A 25,365-nucleotide genomic window follows, 5' to 3' on the forward strand; every position below is an offset into this window, starting at 1 on the left:
CACTTTCCTGTCCCACTGATGCTACTGAAAAGAAGCATCTAATGGTCACACTCTGAGTGCAAGCCCTCATGCGCATTGTCTCCTCCACAGTCCTGTCCCTGGTCCTGTGGTTCTGCTGGATGTCTATAACAAGCAATTGATGAAGATGTGTGGGGCAAATGAACAAACTGGTCATATTTTCTTGAGCTGCAGATTTAGATATTCATGGAAACCGAGAATGGCTAGAAAAAAAATAGCTGGATGTCCTTCTAATTACACAATCCTAAAACGGCATGTACCTAAATTCAATATGCAAACACCCTAAGTCAGTTCACTGTTGCTCAGTGTTGAGAACAACTAAAGCTATGGTAGGAGAAGATAAGAACTCTATACTGAGTATTCACTAAGTGGTTTCCACTTTGTTTATTATCCTGGCATGTTGAATCTCTTACGGTGTCACAAAATGGTCTGCTAGAACAGGTATTATGTTAGACTAGATGACTTCCCGGGTCCTTTTCTAGTTTGTGTGTCTCTGATTTTATAGTATTGACATGAGAGGAAGAATGGAATTTTCCAAAAATAACCCAAGTTTTTTCTACAAGACCAGCACAGCATTTGAAGCAGAATAGTCGATTAGAATCAGCGTTCTTTCCTTGTCTTTCCCTGCAAATGTGGGAGGTGCTGTGTTGGCCACCAGGAAGTTCTTCTGAGCAACACATGCAATGCTCCTTTCAGAGGTGTGCACAGATTCCATGAGAACTATTGTTCTCATGGAAATGTTTCTCTGAACAATCAAGGCACTGGTATCCAAGTCGTGTATAGATGAACAAAAGAACACAGAAAAAGTGATGTTTCCCTTTCTCACTCCAAGAACATCAAAGGGAAACAGGACAGTCTGTCTGGGCTCAGCAAATCATCGCACCTCAGCCCACCTGTCAGCCAGGCACCCTGTCCCTTGTGAGCTTTCCCTGGAAAACTGAATTCAGTGGGACTCTATTGCTCATTTCCCTCTAGTATTTCTAAGGCACAGCGGCAATACTTGGTGGAGGGCTTACCTAAATTAGCACTTAGCCTCGGATCTCTATTCATCCAAAGCAAGATGGTCATAGATGGATGGGTCAATCTGTATACTGTCTGTCTTCGTGTTCATCCAGCTGCCTCTCCTTTCCATTTGTAGGAAACAGCACGCCCTGTAAGCCTAGCTATAGTTACCCCAGTTTTTCAATTATGACTCCTATTTTCTCTGCAAAGCAATGTAGCTATTACTTAATTCTGAGAACCTCTACACCCTTGGGTAATGTTGTGTAAGCTAACGCTTCTCATTTGTGCATTTATGCACGCATATATCTGTATGGAAAATAATGTCAGTCTGAGATCCATAAGAGAAAATGATAATGAAGCGACATTTAATCTTTCTTCTTCTTAAGATATGCCATTTCTTTTAGCCTTGGAGTTTGCAGCTTAATTAGAATCTACTAGTAAAGAAGGAACTGTATTTGATTTCAAAAGCTTGAAAGAGGCAAAAATTAGTCAACCGTTTCATAAGAAAACATTGATGATAATGACATGGTCAAGTCATTACAAAACACTCCCATAGCCTTCAAGAAAACACACAAAGGACAATTTCTGAATGAATTCATTATTTGCTGTAGTAATTTCTCAGACACATTCAATAGCTGACATTTATCCACTTGCAAGTACAAATTATTCCTTTTCTCCTGAGAACTATATTGATGGACAGGCGTAAACAGAAATCTTCATCCCTGTCTAAGTTCAGGAAACATTACTATCAACATCCTTTAAATGCAGACAATACAATCTTTAATGCTTAGTTTAAAAATAATATTTAATATTTTTACGTTAGAAGAAGTAAACAAACAGTATCACTTTACAAGAGGAAATTCAATAAGAATATAATTATTTTGTAGGCTCTACAAATTTTCACATATTTTATTTTTAAAAAATGAATTTGGCATGTGATATTTATGCAACGTGCATGACGCTTGATTTATTTTATACTAGATATTGACAAATTCAGGGTTATTAGCATATCTCCCACAGTAGACTTCTACCATTTATTTATGGTGAATACACTTGGTTTTCTACACTTGAAGTATAATGCTTCTATTAATGCTACATTCAACTTGATAACCTCAAATTTTCATTGAAGATTTTGAGTGATAGTAGTTGTTCTTGACTACAGATCCTAAAGTGGATTCTCAGCAATTTTTTTCCTAACTTGGGCATTTTCCTCCAAGACCACCAAGACAAGTTGTTCCTTTGAGAGTAAGTGTGTCTCTAGACTGAAACGTTGACAGCTCAGATTGCATGGTCAAATGCAAGGAAGGCTAAATTTCTGGTTTTGATTCTGTTTTTAATTGAAAACGGATTCTCTTCTCCTACAATATATCCTGATTATAGCTCCCCCTCCCTCTGCTGCCCCCAGTCCCTCCCCACCACCCACCACATCTCCATATCCACCGCTTTTCTGCCTCTCATTAGAAAAGAACAGGTTTCTGAGAGAAAACAATCAGACAAGTTGAAATCTTCTCTAATCTCTTGGTACCATGCTCCCCTTGCAGCCCATAGAGGCTGACTTTCTTTTCCTCCATCAGAAAGCAAACAATAAACTCTTCCTAGTCTCAGCACCAGGAAAGTTCTCTGCAGGAAGCTCTCAAAAGCAGTAAGAAGCACACAGACTTTATCCCACGGTCAAGGATAAAGTGAGGAGTGAGATGGTCAGGCACACTTGCTACTTTCTTCTCGGGAGACTTGAAGGAAAGGAATTAGCTAATCTGTTTGTGTATGGGGAATTTACCACCTCAACCTAATGATCGAGCCAAGAAACAATGTCTCATTTGGTTAAAATAAGTAAGTTTCAAAGACTTACATTCTTCTTTGTTCGTACAAGTCTCACTCCCTCCTTAAAAGGCAGTTCTTTCCACAGATAGAAATGGGTCTTGAAAATGGGACTGGAGAGGGAGGAGGAGAGGGAGTCGGGGGAGCGGGAGGGTATTGGGAGGAGGGGAGGAAGTGGAAATTCTTATAAATAAATAAATAAGGGGGAAAAAAAGAAAATGAAAGGGGCCACCTGCCAGCTCAACCATAACACCCTGAAGTAACATTTAGGCTTTTTTTTTTTTCAATTCTGTCTCCTTTTACATGTCCCCATCCTTGGCTCTGATACAGTTTTCTGAGTTCTCTATACATTGCTCAATTCTAACCTCAGATCAGAGTTTTTACTTTCACTAGCATGCCTCAGACCATTTCTTCCTGGAACTCCTAGCATCCTTCCTCTGAACATCATCTCCATGCCACCTGCTGCAGGAAGACCGTTGTTCAGCATCACACAGTCGGCATCTTCTAACAGACACTGCTTTGGGTTAATCTAAAATCCTTGTACTGACTGTCATCTACCATAGAGCTGGAGCCATGTTACAACCCTCTTTGTGCTCCTCACAGTACCTAAAGCATTAGCAGTCAACTTGCAGAAGCTCCATTGGCACATCCAATTAACTCCTGTGCACTAATACTTTGAGTAAGGTATTTGATATAGCTGTGTTTTAAAGTCATTATATTGGTAATTTTTAAAATATCCACATATTTAGGGTTGAGCTGAATAATTTGGTGAGCAATTTAGAACAGGGCCTGGAACGTAACATTCTGTCAACAAATCCAGACTATTATTTAACAGGAAATGGATAATAAATAATTACATTGAGAATTTTCTCAAGTTCTCCCTTAGGCTAGCATAGCCATTTTCTTGAAAGAAACTCCTTATGACTTTAAAGATTATTTACATAACCTTCTTGTAAAATAATATGTTTGCAAATGTAACTATTTTACCTTGTGCTAATGAGGCTCTAAGAGACTGACAACGTTTTAGCATGTTTCAACCTAAAAGTGACAATTCTATAGTTTGGAAACAGACAAACTGAGAAAAGCCTTTATCAAGGTGGCTGAAGATTGGACAAGGCATCAGGATATCAACTCCTTCTCAGGTGACAACCAGAAGCTTTCTACTAAAATTCTCACTCCAAGTGTTGGTCTTATTGGTAATTAAGGGCAATTAAGCACTGTGAATGCTTTCATCTGCACTTTAGTTAGCCCCACCCACAAATAATTATTTAACTGAACATGAACCCTGAAATTCTTTCTCTTTGAGGTATTTGCATACAAAAAACTTATCTATCTTTTGTCAAGAACCTAAATCATGACACAAATCCCTCTAGTTATATTCTTACTCCGATCCTTGTCCTCATAAGGAACTGTGAAGGAACTAGCCTATATGCTCTGAGCTCCATTCCATATTTGCTTTGCTGAGATGAACAATCTGAACTGTTTCCATTTCATCTCATTGTTTATCATTCGTTTGTTCATTCATTTATAAATGTTACAAACTTTCTTATTTCACTTGTATTTTAAATGTGCTCTGACAATGACCTCCTAAGACACCTAGTCCCTTTGTGGTTTTGCTCCATAACAGATCTGATCTCATTTCTCTTTAGCATTCATGAAGACATATTCTCAGGGATTTCTTCCTTCTTGACTATTTCTCTTTCATCAACTCTAATGGAGTTCCTGGTCGTCTTCATTCAGTGTCCAGACTCTCTTATAGTATTAAGCCTACACCATGTCTTTAACTACTCCCAAGTTCCTTATAGCTGCAAATACGGATTATCAGCCCAGTCAGTCCCTTGATCTTTGAATGAATATCCATGACACCTACAGGTCATCTATAATGGGACTGTCATAGAATCATAAACTGAACTTATTTAGAGCTGATCTCAGGATCTGCTAACGTGAATCTAACCATCTCTATAGATCTATTTCCATCTCTCATATATGGATTCTAAGTCAAGGCTGCCTGGCTTGTTGATCCTGCTATTCTTTTCTGTCTTACTTGATTGCACATTTTGCTGCCTATGAGGTAAATGGTATAAAGATATTGAAAAAGTGGGCTGGTGATTAATGGATGAGGACACGGAGAAGAGAATGCGAAACCACTCAGAATAACGTTCCCCAACCTTCCCCGCTGAAGAGCTGTAAGGATGGGGAGCTGTCCTTACCACAAGTGCCTGACTGGCAGAGGTGTGTGTTTCATGGCCACGAGGGCGCCACCCCAGTCTAGGAACCAGACATTGTACTCTTCATCAAAGATCTGGAAGAACAATAATAACAGCAATCACGGCAACGCCTTACATTTGCAGTGCTTAACAGTTTGCAGTCTTTCATAGGCATGGTTTTGTTTCGATTCTAGGGTTTCCAGGGGCTCTTGCAGACAGTCTGACAAGTGTTATCTGCATTTACTAGATGAGAAACTGGACTCACAGAGAACAAACAGTTTTCCCTATTCCACTCAAACGGCATATTCAGAACCTTTCCCACTAGCCATGCAAATCAATACACTACGTGAAGGCGAGGCGATATGGTGCCTGCTCAACTAGCTCACCCTTTTCCCCCAAAAGAATGTGATTTCAAAGAGATTTTCCCATCTTTATAAGTTACTTTTCTTATCTCTTTCTCTGCTGTTTCAATGTTTATTTGTTGAGGACTCAAAAGAGAACTTCTCCAGACCCTAGAACAGTGGAACATTTGGACATAGTCACTACTTCCTAGAATCTTCTACAGGTTGGATGAAGACCCAACTTTGGGTACCCATCCACCACTTTTTATAAATATTCATTATAATATAGTCTTCCTGGGCCTTAATACCTGGGCTATGTATTTATCCAAATCTTATTAAACTATCCATCTGCTGCTCCACTGATTCAATGAGTCATATCTCCATCTGTCACAGATATGTATTAAGCACCAGCAAAACACAAGAGTCTGAACAAAGATGTTTTCAAATCTAGTTTCATGTTTATCAAAGTATATGGTTTCTATGGTTCTAGCTTGAAGCAGGGATAGTATTTATTCAACAAAGATACCCAATTTCAGATTTCATGAGGAAAGCAGACATTCAGAATTCTTCAAGTACTTAACTCTGGTGCTGGCTCATGTGACCGAGATGCAGAGGTTAGGATGGTGACTTGGAGAATTTACTAGGAGAGGGCAAGTAGGGGCTGGCGGATGGAAAAGGGCAATGAGTAGGAATATCGTGATCTCCTGCAGACGTGCTCAAGTGAACATAGCGAGGAAGTAAGCTTCTCAGTCCTAAAACTCCTTTTTCTCATTCTTCACATCTATCTTTTCAGTAAAAACAAAAAACAAAACCTCAACAACAACAACAACAACAAACTGCCCTACTAATGGCCACTCTTAGCACACAAAGAACTTAAGGTTGTAATTCATGTATGTTCCAAACATGATGGAGAGGCCGAGTCTGCAGTTCAGGTCAGTGAGTGGCTCTGGGATAAGCCGTGTGCCGGGGATGCAGGACTGAAGCCAGGGAGGAACAGGACGTGGTATTCAAGCTTCTTCCTTGATGCTGTCAGCCAGCTGTCAGCTCTTCCTCTGGCAGGCATTGGCACAAAACGTAGAAGTTTGGGCAGTTCGCGAAATAGGGGGAAAAGCAAGATGGTAAAGGTACACTGAAAGAATGCAGCATTGGTTTCCTGGCCAGGTGATATATTTCTTTAGGTTCTTGGACAGCTGTTGTTCTTTAAACTACATGAGTTTGTTCTCCAGCTCCAGACCTCTTGCAATAAATTATCTTCTATTTTGAAAGTTGACACAAACTCATACGTCTGTTCCCTAGTCACTCAATTACAGCCTTTGGAGCAAGATTTGTCATAGTCTTTGTTGCCCCCTGTGTAGTACTTAAAATAGCGGTTGCATCTGTTAAGTATCTGGTAACTGTTTAAGTGGTGGTGGTAGGGACAGCGATGACAACGCTGGCGGTGGTGATGCCAGACTTTATTTGGCCATCCAAATTGGAACTTTACCGACGAGACAGCTAATGATGAATACACCTGTACTAAGACACTCAGAGCCTTTCCTTTTTCTTCCCCAGCTAGAAATCTTATTCTTTTTAAGACTTAGTAAGATATCACCTCTAATTATTCATTCTTTCCAGTTTTCCCAGTAGAACCAACTCTTGACTCTTCTTTCTTTCCTTGATAAGACCAGTAAAATAATAAAATCACCCTAAATTATATTTCATTTTATGTGAAATTATTTTCTTCATTTAAGCTTTGAACCCCTTAAAGGAAGGAATGCCAAATCTGATAGCTTGTGGACATCAACTATGTATGCGTTGACTAATATAGTAGTCACACAATAAGATAAAATTCAGCTCGAACTCAGCATACATCAAATACACAATGGCTGAGTGGGACATTGCTATTACCACTCCAAGAACTATTGCTTGCAACACTGAATTGATTTTTCTTTTAGACATATATGTATTAAGCTGTCTCATGTTTACTGATGGCTGGGTCTATACTATTCTCAAATTATCATTGACTTCCATGTCTCTTCTGGTTTCAACATTCTAATCTTTTCCCTTTTAGATAAAGAAGCAGATCGAGAACGTTGATGAGAGAGGATTGCTTGCCAAGATTCCTTGGCACCTTAACGACAGAAACAGTTTCATCAATGTATTCCCGGGAACCAGAACAACATTGAGCATTTAGAGCCTGTTACATACATACCACTGAAGAGATGCCATAACCATCCAGAGCAAGCATAGGGTTTCCTCTTGCAGGCCCAGGTATCTTCTCACCCACCATTATCCCTCTAGACTGCCTGCTAGACCCAGTACTGGAGAGCTAGTCAATTATTTTTTGGCTACAAAGTCATAAGGAGTCTAAGAATCCACAGGAATGGAAGATGTCAGCAGAGTTTACTATAATGTCTCCCCTTTCCCCTGAAGCATCACACTTACCTGTCTCCATGTGTTGCCCCCATCAGAGGAGATGAACACACCGATATCTGTATAGGAGAGTTCTGAGCCAATATTGCCTGAAACATAAGCAGACCGTTTGGAATGTCAGGCGGTTTACAGTTTAAGTGTGTTCATGGTTGGAGGAGGAGTGTCAGAGTAAAGGTTCCCCAAAGGATGCTCACAGTTTATTTGTATACACTCTTTCTTGGGGTCACCTAAAAATAAAATCCCAACAGGAGAAGAAAAATTCATTATGAGAGAAGTAAGTGAACAGTAGGACACAAATGTGTCTTTAGCCGTTGGGCCCAGGGACTGACTATTGATGAACTCACTCACTCTCACTACCCACGCAGTGTCCGATAGCCCCAGACTGGAGTGCAGTGAAGAAGGCAAGAGCAGAAGAGTGTACATAAACATAGAGGATGGCAACAGAGATCTCCTACTCAAGTATAACATTAGCCTAAGGAAGGCAAGTGGGGTGTGTGTGTGTGTGTGTGTGTGTGTGTGTGTGTGTGACTTATCTCTTCACAGACTGCCTTGACAGTACTGGAATGGAGTGGGTTAAAAAAGGGGAGGAAGGTCCATGAAGTTGGGAGAGGAAAGTGGCAGGGATATCAAGAAGGAACGGGAAGGGGGAAGTATAGATTTGATTAAAATATATTATATAGTTATGAAATTAGCAAGCAATAAAAAGGATGTTTAAATATGAGGGGCTCATTGAAAAGAAGGGTTTCATAAAGAGGGGGATGGTGATGAGAGTTTAATGGGGAGGAAAAGTAACCAAAACATGACATAGACATGTTTAAAATTGGCATAATAAAATTCAAAACCTTCAAAAAGAAGTAAAATTATACAAGAAAAAGAAGATAGTTGGGACAAAAGAGATGATCCAAATGGTTAATTAAATAACTTGCTGCCAAGACTTATATACTGAATTTGATCCCCAAGATCTAATGATGGAAGGAGAAGGAACTTCCTCAAATTGTTTTCTGACCGCCACACACACACACTTGTGACTTGAGTGCATACACATGCAAACACAGATACACAAAATAAACAGATATAAAAAATAGTAAGATACTTTTACTTTGCTTTCATCTCCCTAGCATGACTAATGGATAGTCTCCTCATAGATGCGCCACCAATGCTCCACACACAATACTCTATATAATCGTGGAATGACTGCCTGTGTAAATAAAAAACTGAATGATGTTCTTAGGTTAATGTGCACTTGGAGACATGTTAAAAATGAGAAAACCAGCCTGCACGTGTAAGAGTTTATCATGTTGGTTGATCTTTTTTTCATTAAACATAGCAAGGAGGGAATGTTAGCTCCCACACATCTGTAACCTAAATAAGAGCACAATAAAAACGCAATAATGAAAATGTTAATTGAGCTCCTGACATTTAATACTTCAAAATGAGAAATTAAAGCTGGCTATGGCTTGTCAAGCTCCCATCAGCATCAAGGAGCACACAGCTAGCCAGCTTGTTTTGACACACAGGCTTCCAAAAATAACCCCAGCGCCTAGGGCTCAGAAAAGGAGAGGGGAGGAGCTCTGAGATCCACTATAGGTATCTGTCTGGAAATTCATCTCTTCAGGTACAAGACTAAGGGAAAACAGCCAAAATAAAAAATACAGTGAATAAGGTTGGGAAAATCATGGTCCCATAGTTGCTACCAGGAAAACTGTGGTAAAAAGGATTTGGAAACCATCTATGCTCTCAAGAGAATAAAATGTGGTAATCCATTAGATATTTTAGTAATGTCTACTAAGGAAAACAGGATGGAGGAAAAGGTAGAGCTAGCTACATATTTGCCATCCCAAGCATGGTCCCTCAGAATCTACTCTACTGCCTCTTAACCTCCTTAGATGTAGGCTCTGATACTGCTAGCCTTTCTTCCAAAGCTTCACCCTGCTGATGGGGCAGTTTGGTGGTGGTAATAAGCCCACTTCACAGAGTCTGTATTCAGAAGGATCTTCCATCGTCTGAAGGGTACCTTGAGAAATACACAGCTAATTACAGTGACCAGACACTAGGTTCTCAGATCAAGAAACGGGGTAGAGCTTTTCTGGTATGAGCTTTATGCTGGGCCTTGTTCTTTGGTCTTTTTATTTTTCTAAATTATGTATCTATTTATTTTACATACCAACCACAGTTTCCCTTCGTCTCCTCCTGTTTCTTCCTCCTACCTCCCTTCTACCCCCACCCCAAGTCCATTTCTCCTCTGTCTTCATTCAGAAAGTGTCAGGCCTCCCATGGGAGTCAACAAAGTCCGGCATATCGAGTTGAGGCAGGAGCAAGCTCCTCCCCGTTACATCAAGGCTAGGTTCCCAAGATCCAGCTTATGCATTAGGGACAGGTCCTGCTCCCACTGCTAGGGGATCCATAAAAGACCAAGCTACATAACTGTCACCCAGATGAAGAGGGCCTAGGGTAGTCCCATGCCTGCTCCCTAGTTGTTGGTCCAGAGTCCATGAGCTCCGACAAGTTCAGGTCAGCTGTCTCTATGGGTTTCCATCATGACCTTGAAGCCCTTTGCTCATATAATCTCTCCTCCCTCTTCAGCTGCACTCCCAGAACTCAGCCCAGTGCTTGGCTGTAGATCTATGCATCTGCTTCCATCAGTAATTGGATGAAGGTTCGACGATGACAATTAGGGCACTCAGCAATCTGATCACAGGAGAAGGCCAGTTCAGTCACCCTCTCCACTACTGCTAGGAGTCTTAACTGGGGTCATCCTTGTGGGTTCCTGAAAGTTTCCCTGGCACCAGGTTTCTCCCCAACCCCATAAAGTTCCCCTCTATCAAGATGTCTCTTCCATTCCTCTCCCACTTCCAGTCTTTCAGCAGCTTGGTAGGCAACTGTAACAGAAAGAATGTGGGTAATATCAGTGAAGGACGACCTAAGTTTTCACTGACTAAGTAGATGGAAGGAAGGTTAGGTAGAGTGGTTGCTGAGCATCCTGGAAGGTAAGGCAAGGCAGCTGTGCTGCCTGAGGGGCATCTAGGAAGCAGGAATGGGGCGCGAGACAGGAAATAAGGGTTTCTTACCGACAGTTTGCAAACAAACAAGGTTCTATTGACATTTGAGGGAGCTTTATTTAACATTCTTTTCTCTATTTCCTGTCATCACAACAATTCTCTACTCTTCAAACACTTGTAAAAGAAGAGAGAGAGAGAATTCTGGACCACTGTGGGTTAGAAATGCTTCTCCAAGGGCTAGCAGAAGTGCAGCTGAATAGACAAGTGGGGCAACACGAGGTTTGGACAATCGGAGTTTATAGGAAGCAGGGCACAGGTGCCATGGAAGTGGCACACTTAGGGGCTTGCGGACTGGTGTTTGATGGTTACAAGATTAACCACTATTCTTCAGTGAGAAGGAGAGTGAGCTTGGGTATGATGCTGCCTCCTTCTTGCCCTCTGTTTCAGAATGTGTAGATTGAAGGGGACTGTCATTGTCTTATCTTTCCCATTGCTATATAATCAAGGAACACGTTTACAGTGTAAGGTGGTCTAAGCTATAAGGATGTAAATTCTTGACTAGCAGTGGGAGACAAATACTCTAGATATTGAGAACTCAAATGCTTCTGTTTACTGAAAATAACCACCAAATTCTCCAGAGATGCCCTCAATAAGAGGTAGAAAAGAATCTCAAGGCATGTGTTCATCCACAGCTTCCTTGAAACCAGTTCTCAGGACACTATGATAGAGGATGTGAATAGGGAGAGCGGAAGTCAGGGCCCGGATCTATCTTCAGGGAGATAGCAGGCATAGGTGTATAAATATAAGGAAGATATCTGAAGGACATTCCCCCTATCTTGTACAATAGTGACTTACCAATTATTTTCCTGAGGGAAAATTATTGCCCACAGAAACCAGGCCAGCAAAGTAAGCTGGGCATGAGGAAGTAGAAGTCGGGATGTTAGTTCAAGGTCTTGTCATCTATATCTTAGCTCTCCTGATGCTCCATGGCTGGCAAGAAGCCTCAGGAGTTTGTGGGCAAGGGAAGGTAATTGGTAAATTATGGTAATATGACTAAATATTCAAAAGTAAATATTTAATTTCTGAATGTCTGCTAACTCATTAAAGACTTAACAGTAGATTAACTTAGAAGTGTGTATGGTCAACACCATCTGACCTACTCTGAGTAATTTTTTTTCTAGTCTTATAAACGTGGTCTTTTCTCTCTATTCTTGAAGTATCTTCATAAGGAAGATAACAAGTTCTGTTTTATAGATGAGGACATGAAGCTCAGAAGTTAAAAAACTAAACCAAATGCAAAAGTGTCAGAGTTCAGCCTAGAGAGCTGGATGAAAGCGTTCCTGAATTTCACTGCATGCATAATGTATGCATATAATTATGGCTCCTATTGGAGGAGAACAACTTCCCTCTTCTGATGCAAGAACAGCTTTAACGTCAAGGATACAAGGTGATGAGGGTGATAACAGGTGTCTGATGCAGAGCAGCCAATGTGTCCTGAGTGTTTGGAAATTCATTCCTTCATGCAGCCCTGCAATTCAGCTCTGTTAGCATCATCGTCCCCAATTTGCTGCATCCGGAGTGTTTAAGCAATACCAGGCTATCATCAGAAGCATCCAAGCAATGTCCACTTTTATGACTGACCACTCTTTCCCTGCATAGCATCTGCTTTAGCTGGGTTTCTGTAGACTTTGATGAGAGGCCAAAAGACTAATGGTCCCTGAGCTTGAAAACTACCTCATGTGGACTATGGGTGTGGGTATCACTCTCCAAGCTTGGGACAGAGTGCAAGAACCTACGCTCATCTCCCTCTCCGGGGCTGCTGCAAAGAACAGTGTTAGTTAGTCATGCTGGATCTGGTCCTCGCTCATTGAAGAGAAGCTGCCTGTGATAGCAGCAAGCTGTAGCAGCTGTCAGGCTGATTAAAGCACTTGAAGGCTGTTAGTGATTGAAAGTCCATTGGATTGGAGCTTTGGAGATAGAGTCCATGTCTAGAAGAACAGGGGATCCAGATACAAGTGTTGGATTGGCGGAGGAACACTATCTCCTCAGAAAGTCACAGTGAATTTACCTGCTTTCATTAGAGAGAGGGGGGAAAAAACGAAGCTACCTGCCAGCAGAGCTGTAAGTTCTAAGATTAGAAGCCAGTCTTGCTTTATGCCAACAATGTATTCCTGAAAAGGTGTATTCAAATCAAACGCATGCTAATCAAGGCACACACCCCCAGAGACTCCCATTTTCATCTGAGAGCTGCTTTACTGTCACTTCTGATTGATGTTCAGTGGACAGTGGCTACAACAATGCAGCCTGAAGTTTTTCTGCCCTTTCCCCCAGGCTCTCTGCCAAGTGCTTAATCATGTAAACAAACCTTCACACGTGCCAGAGACCTCCTGATTAAAAACAGCTCTGGGGTGAAAGCCTCTGCAAAGTATCTTCTGTGGGAAGAGAAAAACTGCCCTACCTGCTATTTGGAGAGCTGGGAAGTTCTTACTGCATGCTTTCTCAGACTGAGAATTCCCGACTGCACTCTCTCTGATCAGTGAGTGGACTATGACAGGAATGCTAGCCTCAGAGGACCGCTCTGGGACTGGGGGCAGGAAGAATCAACCTAGAAGCTAAGCCTGTCTAAGGCTCTTTGGAACCTAGTTTTTGATGAAGAGCTCTGAGGACGGAGGGATCTTGCTCATTTTCTGGGGAGTTTCCACCTAATGCTCAGAAGAACCCGTGACCTACACATAAGCTACAAACCTTATCCCAGAAGCTATTGGTGAGGAAAAAGCACAGGGAATATTCCTTACCTGTGGCCACCACAAGTCCGGGGGCTGTGTCCTTGCTAGAGATTCTTCCAGAGGAATATGGGTTTTCAGAGAGCTGCAGATGAAGGTGTAAGGAACAGAAGGGCTAAAAGAAAGAAGAAAATCATTTCATTCCAGGAAAGTCTGGCCATACCCTCACCTCTGCAATAGAGGAGGGGCTTCCCGAAGGAATCATGTAGGAACAGCAACGGTTTGGATCCTGAACTTGAGACTAATGTGTCTGATGTACCCAGTACCTCACTTTAGAAGTTGCCCCAAGTATCACTCAACAGTTTCTTCCTCTCGTTCTCATTCAATATCAAATGCCTTCTCCCCTTTTCTGCAGTCAATTTAGCCTTCAGGGTCTAATTCACGCTTAGCTTTAAGAAGCCCCTAGATCTTTCTTTAACAAAAGATGACAAATGTCCTTTCTGATCTGTTGGTAACCATAAAATTCTGCTTATTAGAGCTCTAAGGGACCACCAGGGAGAATGAAGGCAGGAAGCTGCATCATGTAGTCCAGGTCTTCAACCAGTTTTTTAAGCTGTTGTCTAATTCTGTGTGTTTGTGTATTTGATCCTGCTTATAATTATACTTAAAATAATTTAAGATATTACCGAAAATTCACTGGACACTGTTTTCCATACCCTTTCCTATGCCCAGTATAAAAGGGCTACATAAGGAATATATAGAGCTAAGTCTCCAGAATCCAAAGAACTATGATGAGAGACACAGAGAGATACAGAGAAAGTTAGGTGAAGAGAGTAAGATGAAGCCATCACTGAGGTGTAGCAGCAAATGGAGAATAAATCAACCAATGTTGATTTCTGTGAACTGTTCCAGTGGGTAGGCAGCCATTTGTGTGGCATCCCTTGTATCCAAACCAAAGTCACAGCAAACACTAAATACGCCGAAGTGTGGAACTGGACTTAAAATTAGAAAACGGTGGTGGCTCTGCCTGACATAGACTTGACTACCTCTCTAGATTTTAGCAGTGTCTAGAAGGCACCTGGCTGATGCATCTCTTTGCATACCTGGCAGAAGACAACTTTTGGCTGGGGATAAACACAACCTCATATCTGAGATCTTAGAATAGCTTCCGGTGTAAGCATTTACTAACAGGGAACTGATGGCTGCAGTATTATTAACTATCTTTCCTCACTACTTTAAGTTGAGGCACCTTGGGGCAGAGATATCATCTTACAACATCGTGTCCTCCACGCTGCCTGCCTCAATATTCTGCACAGCAAGGACCCTCAAAAGCTAAAAGATGAACTGGTCATCCTATGTTGACAGTGCTGGCTGAGCATCCTGAGTTTTCAAAGTAATTTTTGCTTATTCTGATATCTGTTCAGCACTGAACAAACTAGCAGATGGGTCAACCCTACTGAGCCTGGCCTGGGACCTTTACTAAGAAGTCCAGGCTCATTTCCCATTTCTTCATTTTAACATCAGTTGTAAGACATTGCCTCTTCTAAATGAAACCCATGCAATCCACTGAGGGTTCCATTCAGTAGGTGTAGTGGTCTGAATCTGCAGGCCTGCCTGTTCTTCCAACATTGCATCAAGATCAAGTTCCTAAGATGTAACACTGGAAGGACACCTTGAAGCAGTATCCCCAGGGAAGCAGCCTGCCCTGGGAACTCCACATAGGATGTGATAACTGACCAGTAAGCAGTGCACGGGGCTTCCTCTCAGGTCCACATCTGGAGCTTGGAGTAGTCGCCAATCCCTGCCTTTGTTGTAAGTGATGTACGTCTTCACCTGGTCATCCACCTTCTTGTTTGCCAGGAATATGCCCTTGATACCTGCTACCTAGGAAAAAGGTGAGAGATGGAGAACCACGTTGGGCAAAAATGACGGTAGCCTTGGAGAAACCCTGAAGGATTCACCAGCATCTTCCACTGGGTATGAGGGGTACAAAAGAAGAAAAGGAACGCAGTACGAAATGTCATATTCCCCAAGCTCCCTGTTCAGCTTTGCACCCGACACCAAATTCCTACACACACACACACACCCCTTACCCATCAGATTTTTCCCACTTTGCCTGTCTTTGTTCTTTGTTCTGAGGAATAATATCTTTCATTAATTATTAGCAGTCCCCCTGATAACGACCAAAGGATTGACCCATTCCAGAGACAGATGTTTCAGCTCTAGTGATTCTACGTTTTTGACATCACCAAGGGAGCACCCTTTGTGGGGACAGCCCACTTTGCCTCTTAGGAATAGGGCAGACATTATGTGGCAGATGCTCCAGCACTGAGAGCTGATATCAGTGCATGCCTCTAGCTCACTCTATGACTTTGGGTAATTCACATATTATCTTTAGATGACTTTAAAATTGGTGGTTTCTCGTCTTTTCCCTAGTTGGCTGACAAAGGTCCTGTGAGATAATGCAGGGCTCTTGCCAGAGTTCCTAATGTACTGGGACTTCCATGCCCTTGGTGTTTGGAAGGAATAAAGAGCACAACAGTAAAACAAGTAGTTGGAGTTGATTCATCAATTACATGCACCCTAGGCCAAGTACAAATTCCACTTAAACTGATGCTCTACATGCTGGAAAGGAGAACAGATTCTTAAAATGACAATGTCCTGTAACGGAAAAAGATTCTTATAATTATCAGTATATTCTAAAGACAAAACAGAACAAAAAAGAACCTGTGAGTGTGTGCGATAAATAAGATAGTATGTATTAAAAACAAAATAGTTTTATGTGGGGGTGTGTTTGTGTGTTGCATATGTGCATCCAAGTGAGAGCTGTACACACACACACACACACACACACACACACTGTTGAATGGCAGGATTGCTGAATTATTTTGATTGTCAACTGGACTGAATTTAGCATCCCCGTGGAAAGACACCTCTGAGTATACATTTGAGAGTGTTTCCAGAAAGATTTAAGAGAGGAAGGAAGTTCCATCCTGAACAGAAGGCTGTGCCATTCCATGGACTGGGGACCCAAACTGAATAAAAAGGAGGAAGCAAGATTATCATTGTTTAATCTACCTCTTCTTCCAGACGTGAGACACAATGTGACTTCACCCTTCTGCTGCTCTGACTCGCCCACCATGAAGTACTATACCCTCAAACTCTGTGCCAACATAAGCCATTCCTTCAAATTACATTTGCTGGGTATTGGTTACCCCAACAAGAAAAGTAACTAACATACTCAACAATACTGAGGTGATGAAGTTCTAATTTCACTTATCCACCATTCTCCAAGGATCATAGTTAACTGAAATTCACTACAGCTCGGAAGGAATACCAGTGGGTGGAAAGGAGAAGTTCCACAGAGGCGGGTTTTTTTTTTTTTTCCCTTATTCTTCGCTTCTCCAAAATGACACACTTTAGCTGATGAACTAAGGGGCTTTTTTTAGTTCATTTTTATAGTAACCTGACTGGCCTTGGAGAATGCCAACTCAAATAAGACAAACAAAAAAGCCTCAAACAAATGGAGAAGGAATGTCCGGAGGACACTAGAATCATCAGGGAAGGGCAGCGTCAGAGGAAGTTCAGAATGAGTCAGTGATGGACGGAACCCATGACTGGACTGCAACCTTGAGCAGGATGGAGGTGGAGGAGAGAATGGGGACAGGATGATGGACTCCGTGGGCAGGTGGCATAGGTTCCCAGTGGTACCCTTCCTGTCTCAGCGGCTTCCAGGCAGCATATTTCAGAAATACTCTGATATCATACCCACCCAGGCAGCCTGGGAATTTTTTAAGGTTCCTTTCATTTATTTATTTGTATGTGTGTGATAGATTATGGGTGGGAGTATGTGACTAAGCCCGAAAAGGGCACTGGATCCCTTGAAACCCGAATTGTAGATAATTCTTGGTGCCTGTGTTGTTACTTTGTACTAGGATTTGAAGTATTATCCTCAGGACTGCACAACACCTCTCTAGCCTCTAAACTTTAAGTTTGTTCTTTAAAGTCCACTGCAAAAGGTACTGATTAAACCTGGCTACCTTGCATTCCCCGAGAGAACGGAATTTAGCTTTACGTCCTATAAATACTCCTCCTAAAGGGAAGCCTTTTCTGGTGTTCTCTTTGGCCACAAAGCTGGTACCATCATTGCTAGATGAGAGAACTCTGTCTTAAATCAGTTGCCCTCTGGCAACTCACGCTCAGGACCTTTCTGTCTCCTACTTCCTAGAAGAAAATCAGCACGTCTGACTCTGGGTCCAGGATCACCCATTCCTGTGAAGTGTCTGTGACATCTTTGCATGCAAACAGGTGTGTGAAAACACACAGGAAAAGCGTGGGAAACAAACGGAATGTGCTTATTCCATGTCCCTCATGAGAGCACCACCCATCACAAGGACTGGCAATTTCTACGAGTCACACAAAAATTCTCTCAGTCAAAACCAAGAGAATGGAGACCAAAAGTTAGAGCAAAAGAGATATTTCCATAAAAATCTCTTGAAGTAGCCCTGAACGTGTTCCCTGCAGCTGGACACAATGCCACAGCCATCTCCCTATTGTCCTGAAACCCCACAGCCCATGCCATTTGTGTGGCAATGGTTCACAGTCTGCCCATCATTTTGGGGATGATTCTTGGCATCGTGTCTTGTAGAAAGAAATGGACACCAGTTTGAAGGACACTTAGCCACTGTGTTTTTCAGAACAATCACTTTCAATGTTCAGTTGCAACCCAACTTATATATATACTCATTCTACATCCTAATAATCATGTCCACGTCCATTTGTTTGGAGACATATGTGTGGACACTTGAGACACGAAGGGACCTCCAGCACTTCTTAGGCTCACCGCAGGGAATATAACAGAATTAAGAAATGAGATATGTGTTTCTGATCTTCATCTGAGAAGCCACTTAGCATTCCATTAACTTTAAATGTTTTTTCCTCCCATCATAGGAGGAAATCATTAGTGCGGCTGCTGCTGGTGTTCTTGGAAGTCTACTGAGAAGCATGGGGTGGTGCCCACAAAAGGGGACACGTGTCTGTTGTAGCACAGCTTTATTCTTTGTGTATAACATGATCACCATCTTAGAGTAAAGATTACCACAGCTAGGTAGCCATCGCAACTAATTGAGAACAACACAAAAATAGCTAGGTGTGTTGCAGTGTTAACAGCCTACAGACAAACCCTGGTGGGAAGAGAAGAAAAGGATCACACGGCAATCAGCTGGGCCAGCAGCATGATTCCTTCCCACCCTTCCGTATGTGCAAGTGACCTTGGAAGATGCTGCAGTGCATAAGAAGTGAAAGGCTGACTCCATGATGCTGTGATGGAGTGGAGCTTTGTGGTGATGCAACTGTTTCAGGGGATCACTCCTGCTCCTGGAACTAACCTTTCACCCGGGCTGTATACATGCCAGTTCTCCAAGTTGGAGTTTGGTGAACTCTTATGTTTGATGCCGTATCTGGGGTGAACACACATTTGGTTTCATCACCCCAGGAAAAGTTAATGCAATAGTATCAGGTTGGCAAGGCTCACTTTCCCTCTGGGAATCAGACTGAGGTGCAGAGGGACAGGGACTGCAGGTACCTTGGCAGATCATGGTATCCAGGTGGTACAGTCATCTGCTGGTCATGTCCCTAGGACTGAGGGCAAGAAAACTAGGGATCTGCTGAGAAAAAGCAATTAGCATGATCTGCCGTGGGCTGTCCTTAGTATCAGAGCTACAAGAAGGGGCTGACCAAGGTCAGTGCAGGAGAACAGTCCCTGTGGAGTTTATAAGCAGCTGTCCATCTGGACCAGGAATGATCACTGAAGGTTATAACAGCAGATAGGATGGAGGGAGGCACTAGACACAGGTAAAGCCAAGAAATATCAATTCATAGGTAGAAAACTGGGACACTGGGGCTGACTCAAAGTGTTACAGTTTATCTGTCCATTATTGGGAGTTCAGAAGTTACTACAGAAGTGAAAAAATCATCCTTCAATGATAAGTCATTCAGGCTGTAATCAGAGTGGTTAAATGTATGTGAGCACATACACACACACATGCACGCACGCACACACACACACACACACACACACGCACACACCTTATAATATCTAGTGTTGAGGAATGTATGAAACGATGACATCACTCATGCTCTCAAAATGAACTGCCACTTTAAAAACACTTGGATGAACTTTCATGAACATATATTTATATTTAATTTGGCAGTCCTACCTTTCAGTGTTTACTCATGCATGAAAACTAAAAGGTAATGTTCATGTGGATCTTTATCGATGTTAATCACAATCACACAAAGCTGGAAGCGACCTAATTGCGCTTCAATTGATGAATAATAACTGGAGCACCCTCACAGAATGGAATGCTACTCAGCAATGAAAATGAACATTCGCTGATGCACATCACAGTGTGTGCTGTGCACCAGATGACTGTCAGGTGCATTGTTCTACGACAAGGGAAGCCCGGCTCTAAAGTTTTCACGCTATAGTCCAGCAAGTGTTATTCTACAAAAGGCAAGTGAGCCTAGAAGCCAAATAGATGCTTCTCAGTGGTAAAGGTTGGTACAAGGGTTGAGCATGTTCCAAAGAGCATTGAAGAGAAGACTCTTCGCCCACATCTTGGTGGTGAAGTTAGTTATACTTTTGCATGTATTGATCAAAACCCACAGAACCATCTCCCAAAGAGTGTATGCTTTATTGCATACAAATCATGTCTCTTTTCTAAAAACTATAAAAAGCACAGAGTCTAGAGGGAAAGTCTGATATGTTAGCCAGACAAACATGGATTCTTTCTAATGTAACATAAAGGTGTCCTAGTTGTGTGATGTGAGCTAAGCCATTCATTTCTATGCCATCCTGTAATTTTATAGTTACCTTAGGGAACAATGGCTACCATAAAGGGAAACAAACAACACCGTGTCTGTGATTTCAGTCTGCAAGACCCACCATGGGAGTCACTGACTCCACACGGTTCTTAGGAGTGTAGCTAGGTAGCTAGTGAGAGTGAGAGACTGCTTGCATTTTAGTTAGTTTTAGTCAATGGGAATTTGATTTCATAATCAATTTGGCTACTGGCCCAGTTTATTCATATGTATGTGACTCTCCTTTACCTATAATAGAAATTATGAAACATAATTACATATCAACTACTTCTGGTTAAAAAAATAAAGTACATGATTTGAGGTGGGTTATAAGTATGAAATATAACCTGGAGTTTTCAGACTCGGTCTGAAAATTATAAAATTTCGCATGAGTACTTTTTATCTTGAGTATAAGCAAAGCAAATATTTTGGATACATTTTTACTGAAATTGAATGCAATTCTACAATTAACTTCATCTGCTCATTTTTTATTTTAAAAAATTTTATCATAACAATTTTGAAGTCTATTTATATCTTCTGGGTTATGTCTTTGGAGACCAGGTTTCATTATATAGCCCTGGCTGGCCTGGAGCTTTCTAAGTAGATCAGACTTGCCTTAGACTCACCGGCATAGGCCTCCCTCCCAAAGACTGGATTTGAAGGTGTCACCACCATGCCAGGTTGTCAGTTATGCATTTATTATAGCTACGGTGCTCGTCTAAGGCACAGCTGTTATTCCTATTTCATGGTAAGGAGTCATAAGTTGAATACTTAATAACTGGGGAACATCAAAAAAGATTCATCAGGCCAAGAACTCTTAGCACAACTGTTGGTGTTGGAATGGATATTTGTGGGGATTTTTTATCATTTATTAGTGGAGAATAACTAAATGGAAATGTAGTTCACTTCTAGGAATATGAAAAATCTACAATACTAGACTGTAGGAAAAAAATAAGTAAAATCACTCTCAAAATCTTGCACTCAACTGGTTCGTTGTGAACAGCAGCCTTGTTAAAGGAGTGGGCTGCTGGCACCTCACAGGGGAAACCCATGCTTATCTTACCATCAAACACTAGTTTCTCCTCTACACAACCATAACAATGGAAATATTGTACTTTGAAGTTAGAATGAGAGAATAATTTAGCAAGAGAATGTCTATAGTTGCAGATTACCGCACCAGATGAGTCCTCAAAATTGTGTCAGCCCTTTCTGGTAAGAGGAAATTCAGCAGAGTTGGCTACTACCATCTCCAAGGAACCTTGGTGCCAAGACTGTGGTCTTTACCCTGGTAGGATCACCTGTCTTTGTTGAGTAGATTGTCCTTACACATCAGGCCTCTTGTCACTGGACAACACACATTTGGTTCAAGTGTATATATACTTAGTTGGATTATACATGAAATTTATTGCTTTCCCCATCTGCATTACTCAAGGGCACTTGAAGTCCAAAAGAAATATATTCTCTTTGCTAACTGGCCATATGGTTCCCATTCTCACTATCTGTGTATAAGAATCTCCAGTGAAGAAGGTTAAATCCTAATGACCCCTAGAGACCAATTAAATCGAGCTTTATCTGCAAACCACAGAATGTATCTCTGGGTGCAAAACAGCACCATCCATTAAAACTCTTCAATACGGTCATGGTCTAGATAATGTCAGGCTCCAATTTATTCACTTATTATTAAATGCCTCCTGGAATCTGAAACCTAATCAATTATCCAATTCTCATCCATGTCCCTGACAAGCATTATTCTGTACAATTAGGATGGCTAACACACTTTATCAAAAATGTAACCTGTCTGTCTAGCCCTTGGCTCATACCATTCTTAACATCTGGGATGGAACAAAGTGTGCCACTACTTCCTTCAGAGGGTATTGGTGGGACTGATGGGAAAATGGGCCACTCTAAGAAAAAGAACCAGGCATACACAGCTCATCATGACTTCCCTTGTTTTGGGATCAGCCTGAACAATTTATATATGCTTGCTGTACCTCACTGCTGCTCAGAATCACAGTTCCAGAGAAGAATGTTTAATTGACTATTTATGCCTAGGACTAAATGGAGGAGAGCAATTCTGGGGTACATTCTCTTTTATAACAATTACAGTGATAAGTCACAACACAATCTCAAAAATAAACAGACAAAAAGCCATGTATGATGTCCATTTGTTTCTTTTGGGTCTATCCTTGGGCAGGTAAAATAGGCAATTTGCTTACTGACCCATTCAAAACACAGCAGAGTAGAATACAAGCTTCCAGTGGGTTTTGTTGGGAGTTTTAACACAGAGTCCAGGAAAAATTAACTGAGATAAAATTGAGTGGAGAGCAAATTCAGAGAGCTTTCTTTAAAGTTGTTGCCTTAAAGTTGAGAGCATGGGGGTGGGGTGGGATGGGGGAACGGGGAGAGGGGGAGAGAGAAGGGAGAAGGGGAGGACTGGGGAGAGCTTGGGAAAGTGGAATGGTGGAGATGGAGAAAGGGTGGATATGGGAGCAGGGAAGAAGATATCTTAATTAAAAGAGCCATTTTAGGGTTGGCAAGAGACTTGGCTCTAGAGGGGTTCCCAGGTGTCCAAGGGGATGTCCCCAGCTAGGCCCTTGGGCAGTAGAGGAGAGGTTGCCTGAACTGCCCTTTCCCATAGCCACACTGATAAATATCTTGAATATCACCATAGAACCTCCGTACAGGGATGGATGGAGATAGAGACAGAGACCCACATTGGAGCACTGAACTGAGCTCCCAAGGTCCAATTGAAGAGAAGAAAGAGGGAGAAGATGAGCAAGGAAGTCAGGAATACGAGGGGTTCGTCCACCCACTGAGACGGTGTGACTGATCTAAGGGGAGCTCACCAAGGCCAGCTGGACTGGGACTGAATGAGCATGTGATCAAACTGGACTCTCTGAATGTGGCTGACAAGGGGGGCTGACTGAGAAGCCAATGATAATGGCACTGGGATTTGATTCTACTGCATGTACTGGCTTTTTGGGATCCTAGTCTGTTTGGATGCACACCTTCCTAGGCCTGGATAGAGGGCGGAGGACCTTGAACTTCCCACAGCGCAGGGTACCCTGCCCTCTCTTAGGACTGGAGGCAGATGGGAGAGGGTGATTGGGGGAGTGGGAGGGAAATGGGAGGAGGGGAGGAGGTGGAAATTTTGAATGGTATTATTTATAAAGCAAAAAATATATTAAAAAAAGAATCTGAACGAGAGCAAGGAAGAGAATATTATAGATTTAGATGGGAAGAAGGAGAAGGGATAATTATAATCTTAATTTTATAATTAAAAAGTTAAGAAGCTAAAAAAACTATAGTATATTATAATTACTGATACTTTGAATCAGAAATTGAATTTTTACCATAATCTGTCTTAAACATAAGGACCATGATATAGAACAAGAAGGTACTTACACAATGGGCAAATGAATAACTGACTGTAACATAATAGAATTTGGTTCTGAATGCAACCCACTTCTCTTATAGTAGATCTGATTATTTATTTTTCTTTTAATTCATCCACAGTGATATATACCCTTAGGGGGCCTTTGAACTCTAATTCTTGGAATCTATCTATCTTGTATCTCCACTTGGCTAATGAAATATTGACAAAAAAGATGTAGGGACTGATGAACTCTGCAGAAGAATGAATGAGCACACCAAGTTCAGCTAAGACTCATATTGGTGAAGTGAAGACACTCACAGTGTTCGTTGCTTTGTGAACAACTTTGTGCTTTGTTTGTTGCTTTTGTTTTAGGTGTGACATTATTGTCATATATGTAATATATCAATAATCATATAAGATCTTATTCTAACAATGATCCCAGATAAACAAAGCTCATATTAGTGTTGATGATAGATGATATAGAACAATGTTTAAGGTACCATGATCTAAAAAGAAATAACTTGATTTAAAAAATAAATAAATAAAGTTGTTGCCTTGCTTAGTATAACTTTCTTCTCTATAAAAGAGGTAGTACCAGGGATTTTCCCTCAGTGACACTGAAATGCAAGCAAAACTAACTTCAATAGTGAGAAAAATTACACGGACCTGGGCATATTCTTCATGCTGATTCATGTCCAACAGCATCTCAAGGTGATAAAATACCATGGAGACACAAGCTCCTTGTCTTAGAGAGTGAACAGCACTGGCAGACTCACCCGATGCATAAAGAACAACAGAAGTGCAGTCATTTCTTCCTTTTTGCTTTTCTCTGTCTATCTGTCTATCTATCTATCTATCTATCTATCTATCTATCTATCTATCTATCTATCTATCATCTATCTACTTATCATCTATTTATCAACCTATCTACCTATCATCCATCTTTCTTTTTATCTATCTATCTATATCTATTTATCTATCTATCTACTTATCATCTATCTATCAACCTATCTACCTATTATCTATCTATCTATCTATCTTTCTATCTATCATTTATTGTCAATTTATTTAGGTTTCCTCTCTGTAGCCTAGCCTGGACTTGAACTCATGATCCTCTTATCTCAGCTGAGTGTTGAGATTAGAAATAGACACTATGGTTTCCAGATGGGACTTATATTTCTTGACTATAAGGTCATCTGCAGCAATGTCTATACTTTTATATTTGTGTCAGACCACTGCAGCATGAATAATTATCCTTTCGGTCTTCCTTGTACAAACAGGAAGCTGGAATGGCCTGATTCCTGGGGATATTCTTCTAAACCTTACCTCAAGACATTACTTAACTACTTACTAATAACAAAGGTAGATTTCTGTCTCCTGATTAGGTAAGGGAATGCAAGTTTACCAAAATTACCTATGCCCTTTAGACTCTGCTACCAGCCTTCTACCTAGACATTCCCTTAAATAACTTCATTGCTAAAGAGAATCATTTTATATTTGCATAAGACAAAGGGAGTGGACATCCCAGCACGGACGACAGAGGGTCACAGAAGCTCTCATCGCTGGCTGCGTTGCTGTGCACAGATGACGGCTGCTAGAGGAAGGAGA

General features: G+C 41.4%; 1 protein-coding gene across 1 annotated transcript in view; it reads right to left on the minus strand.

Moving 5' to 3' along the window:
• The window catches only part of Sorcs3 (sortilin related VPS10 domain containing receptor 3), a 627,874-nt gene that overhangs the window by 82,199 nt on the left and 520,310 nt on the right, over positions 1-25,365 (minus strand). Inside the window, exons 10-13 of the mRNA XM_087907815.1 lie at positions 15,258-15,404; positions 13,593-13,695; positions 7,811-7,887; positions 5,049-5,140 (exon numbers count right to left, since the gene is read on the minus strand). Coding sequence (XP_087763941.1) covers positions 5,049-5,140; positions 7,811-7,887; positions 13,593-13,695; positions 15,258-15,404 — 419 coding nt within the window. The remainder of the gene's footprint in view (positions 1-5,048; positions 5,141-7,810; positions 7,888-13,592; positions 13,696-15,257; positions 15,405-25,365) is intronic.

The sequence above is a fragment of the Myodes glareolus genome, chromosome 7 (genome assembly GCF_982192425.1).
Source record: "Myodes glareolus chromosome 7, mMyoGla1.1, whole genome shotgun sequence".
NCBI lineage: Eukaryota > Metazoa > Chordata > Mammalia > Rodentia > Cricetidae > Myodes > Myodes glareolus.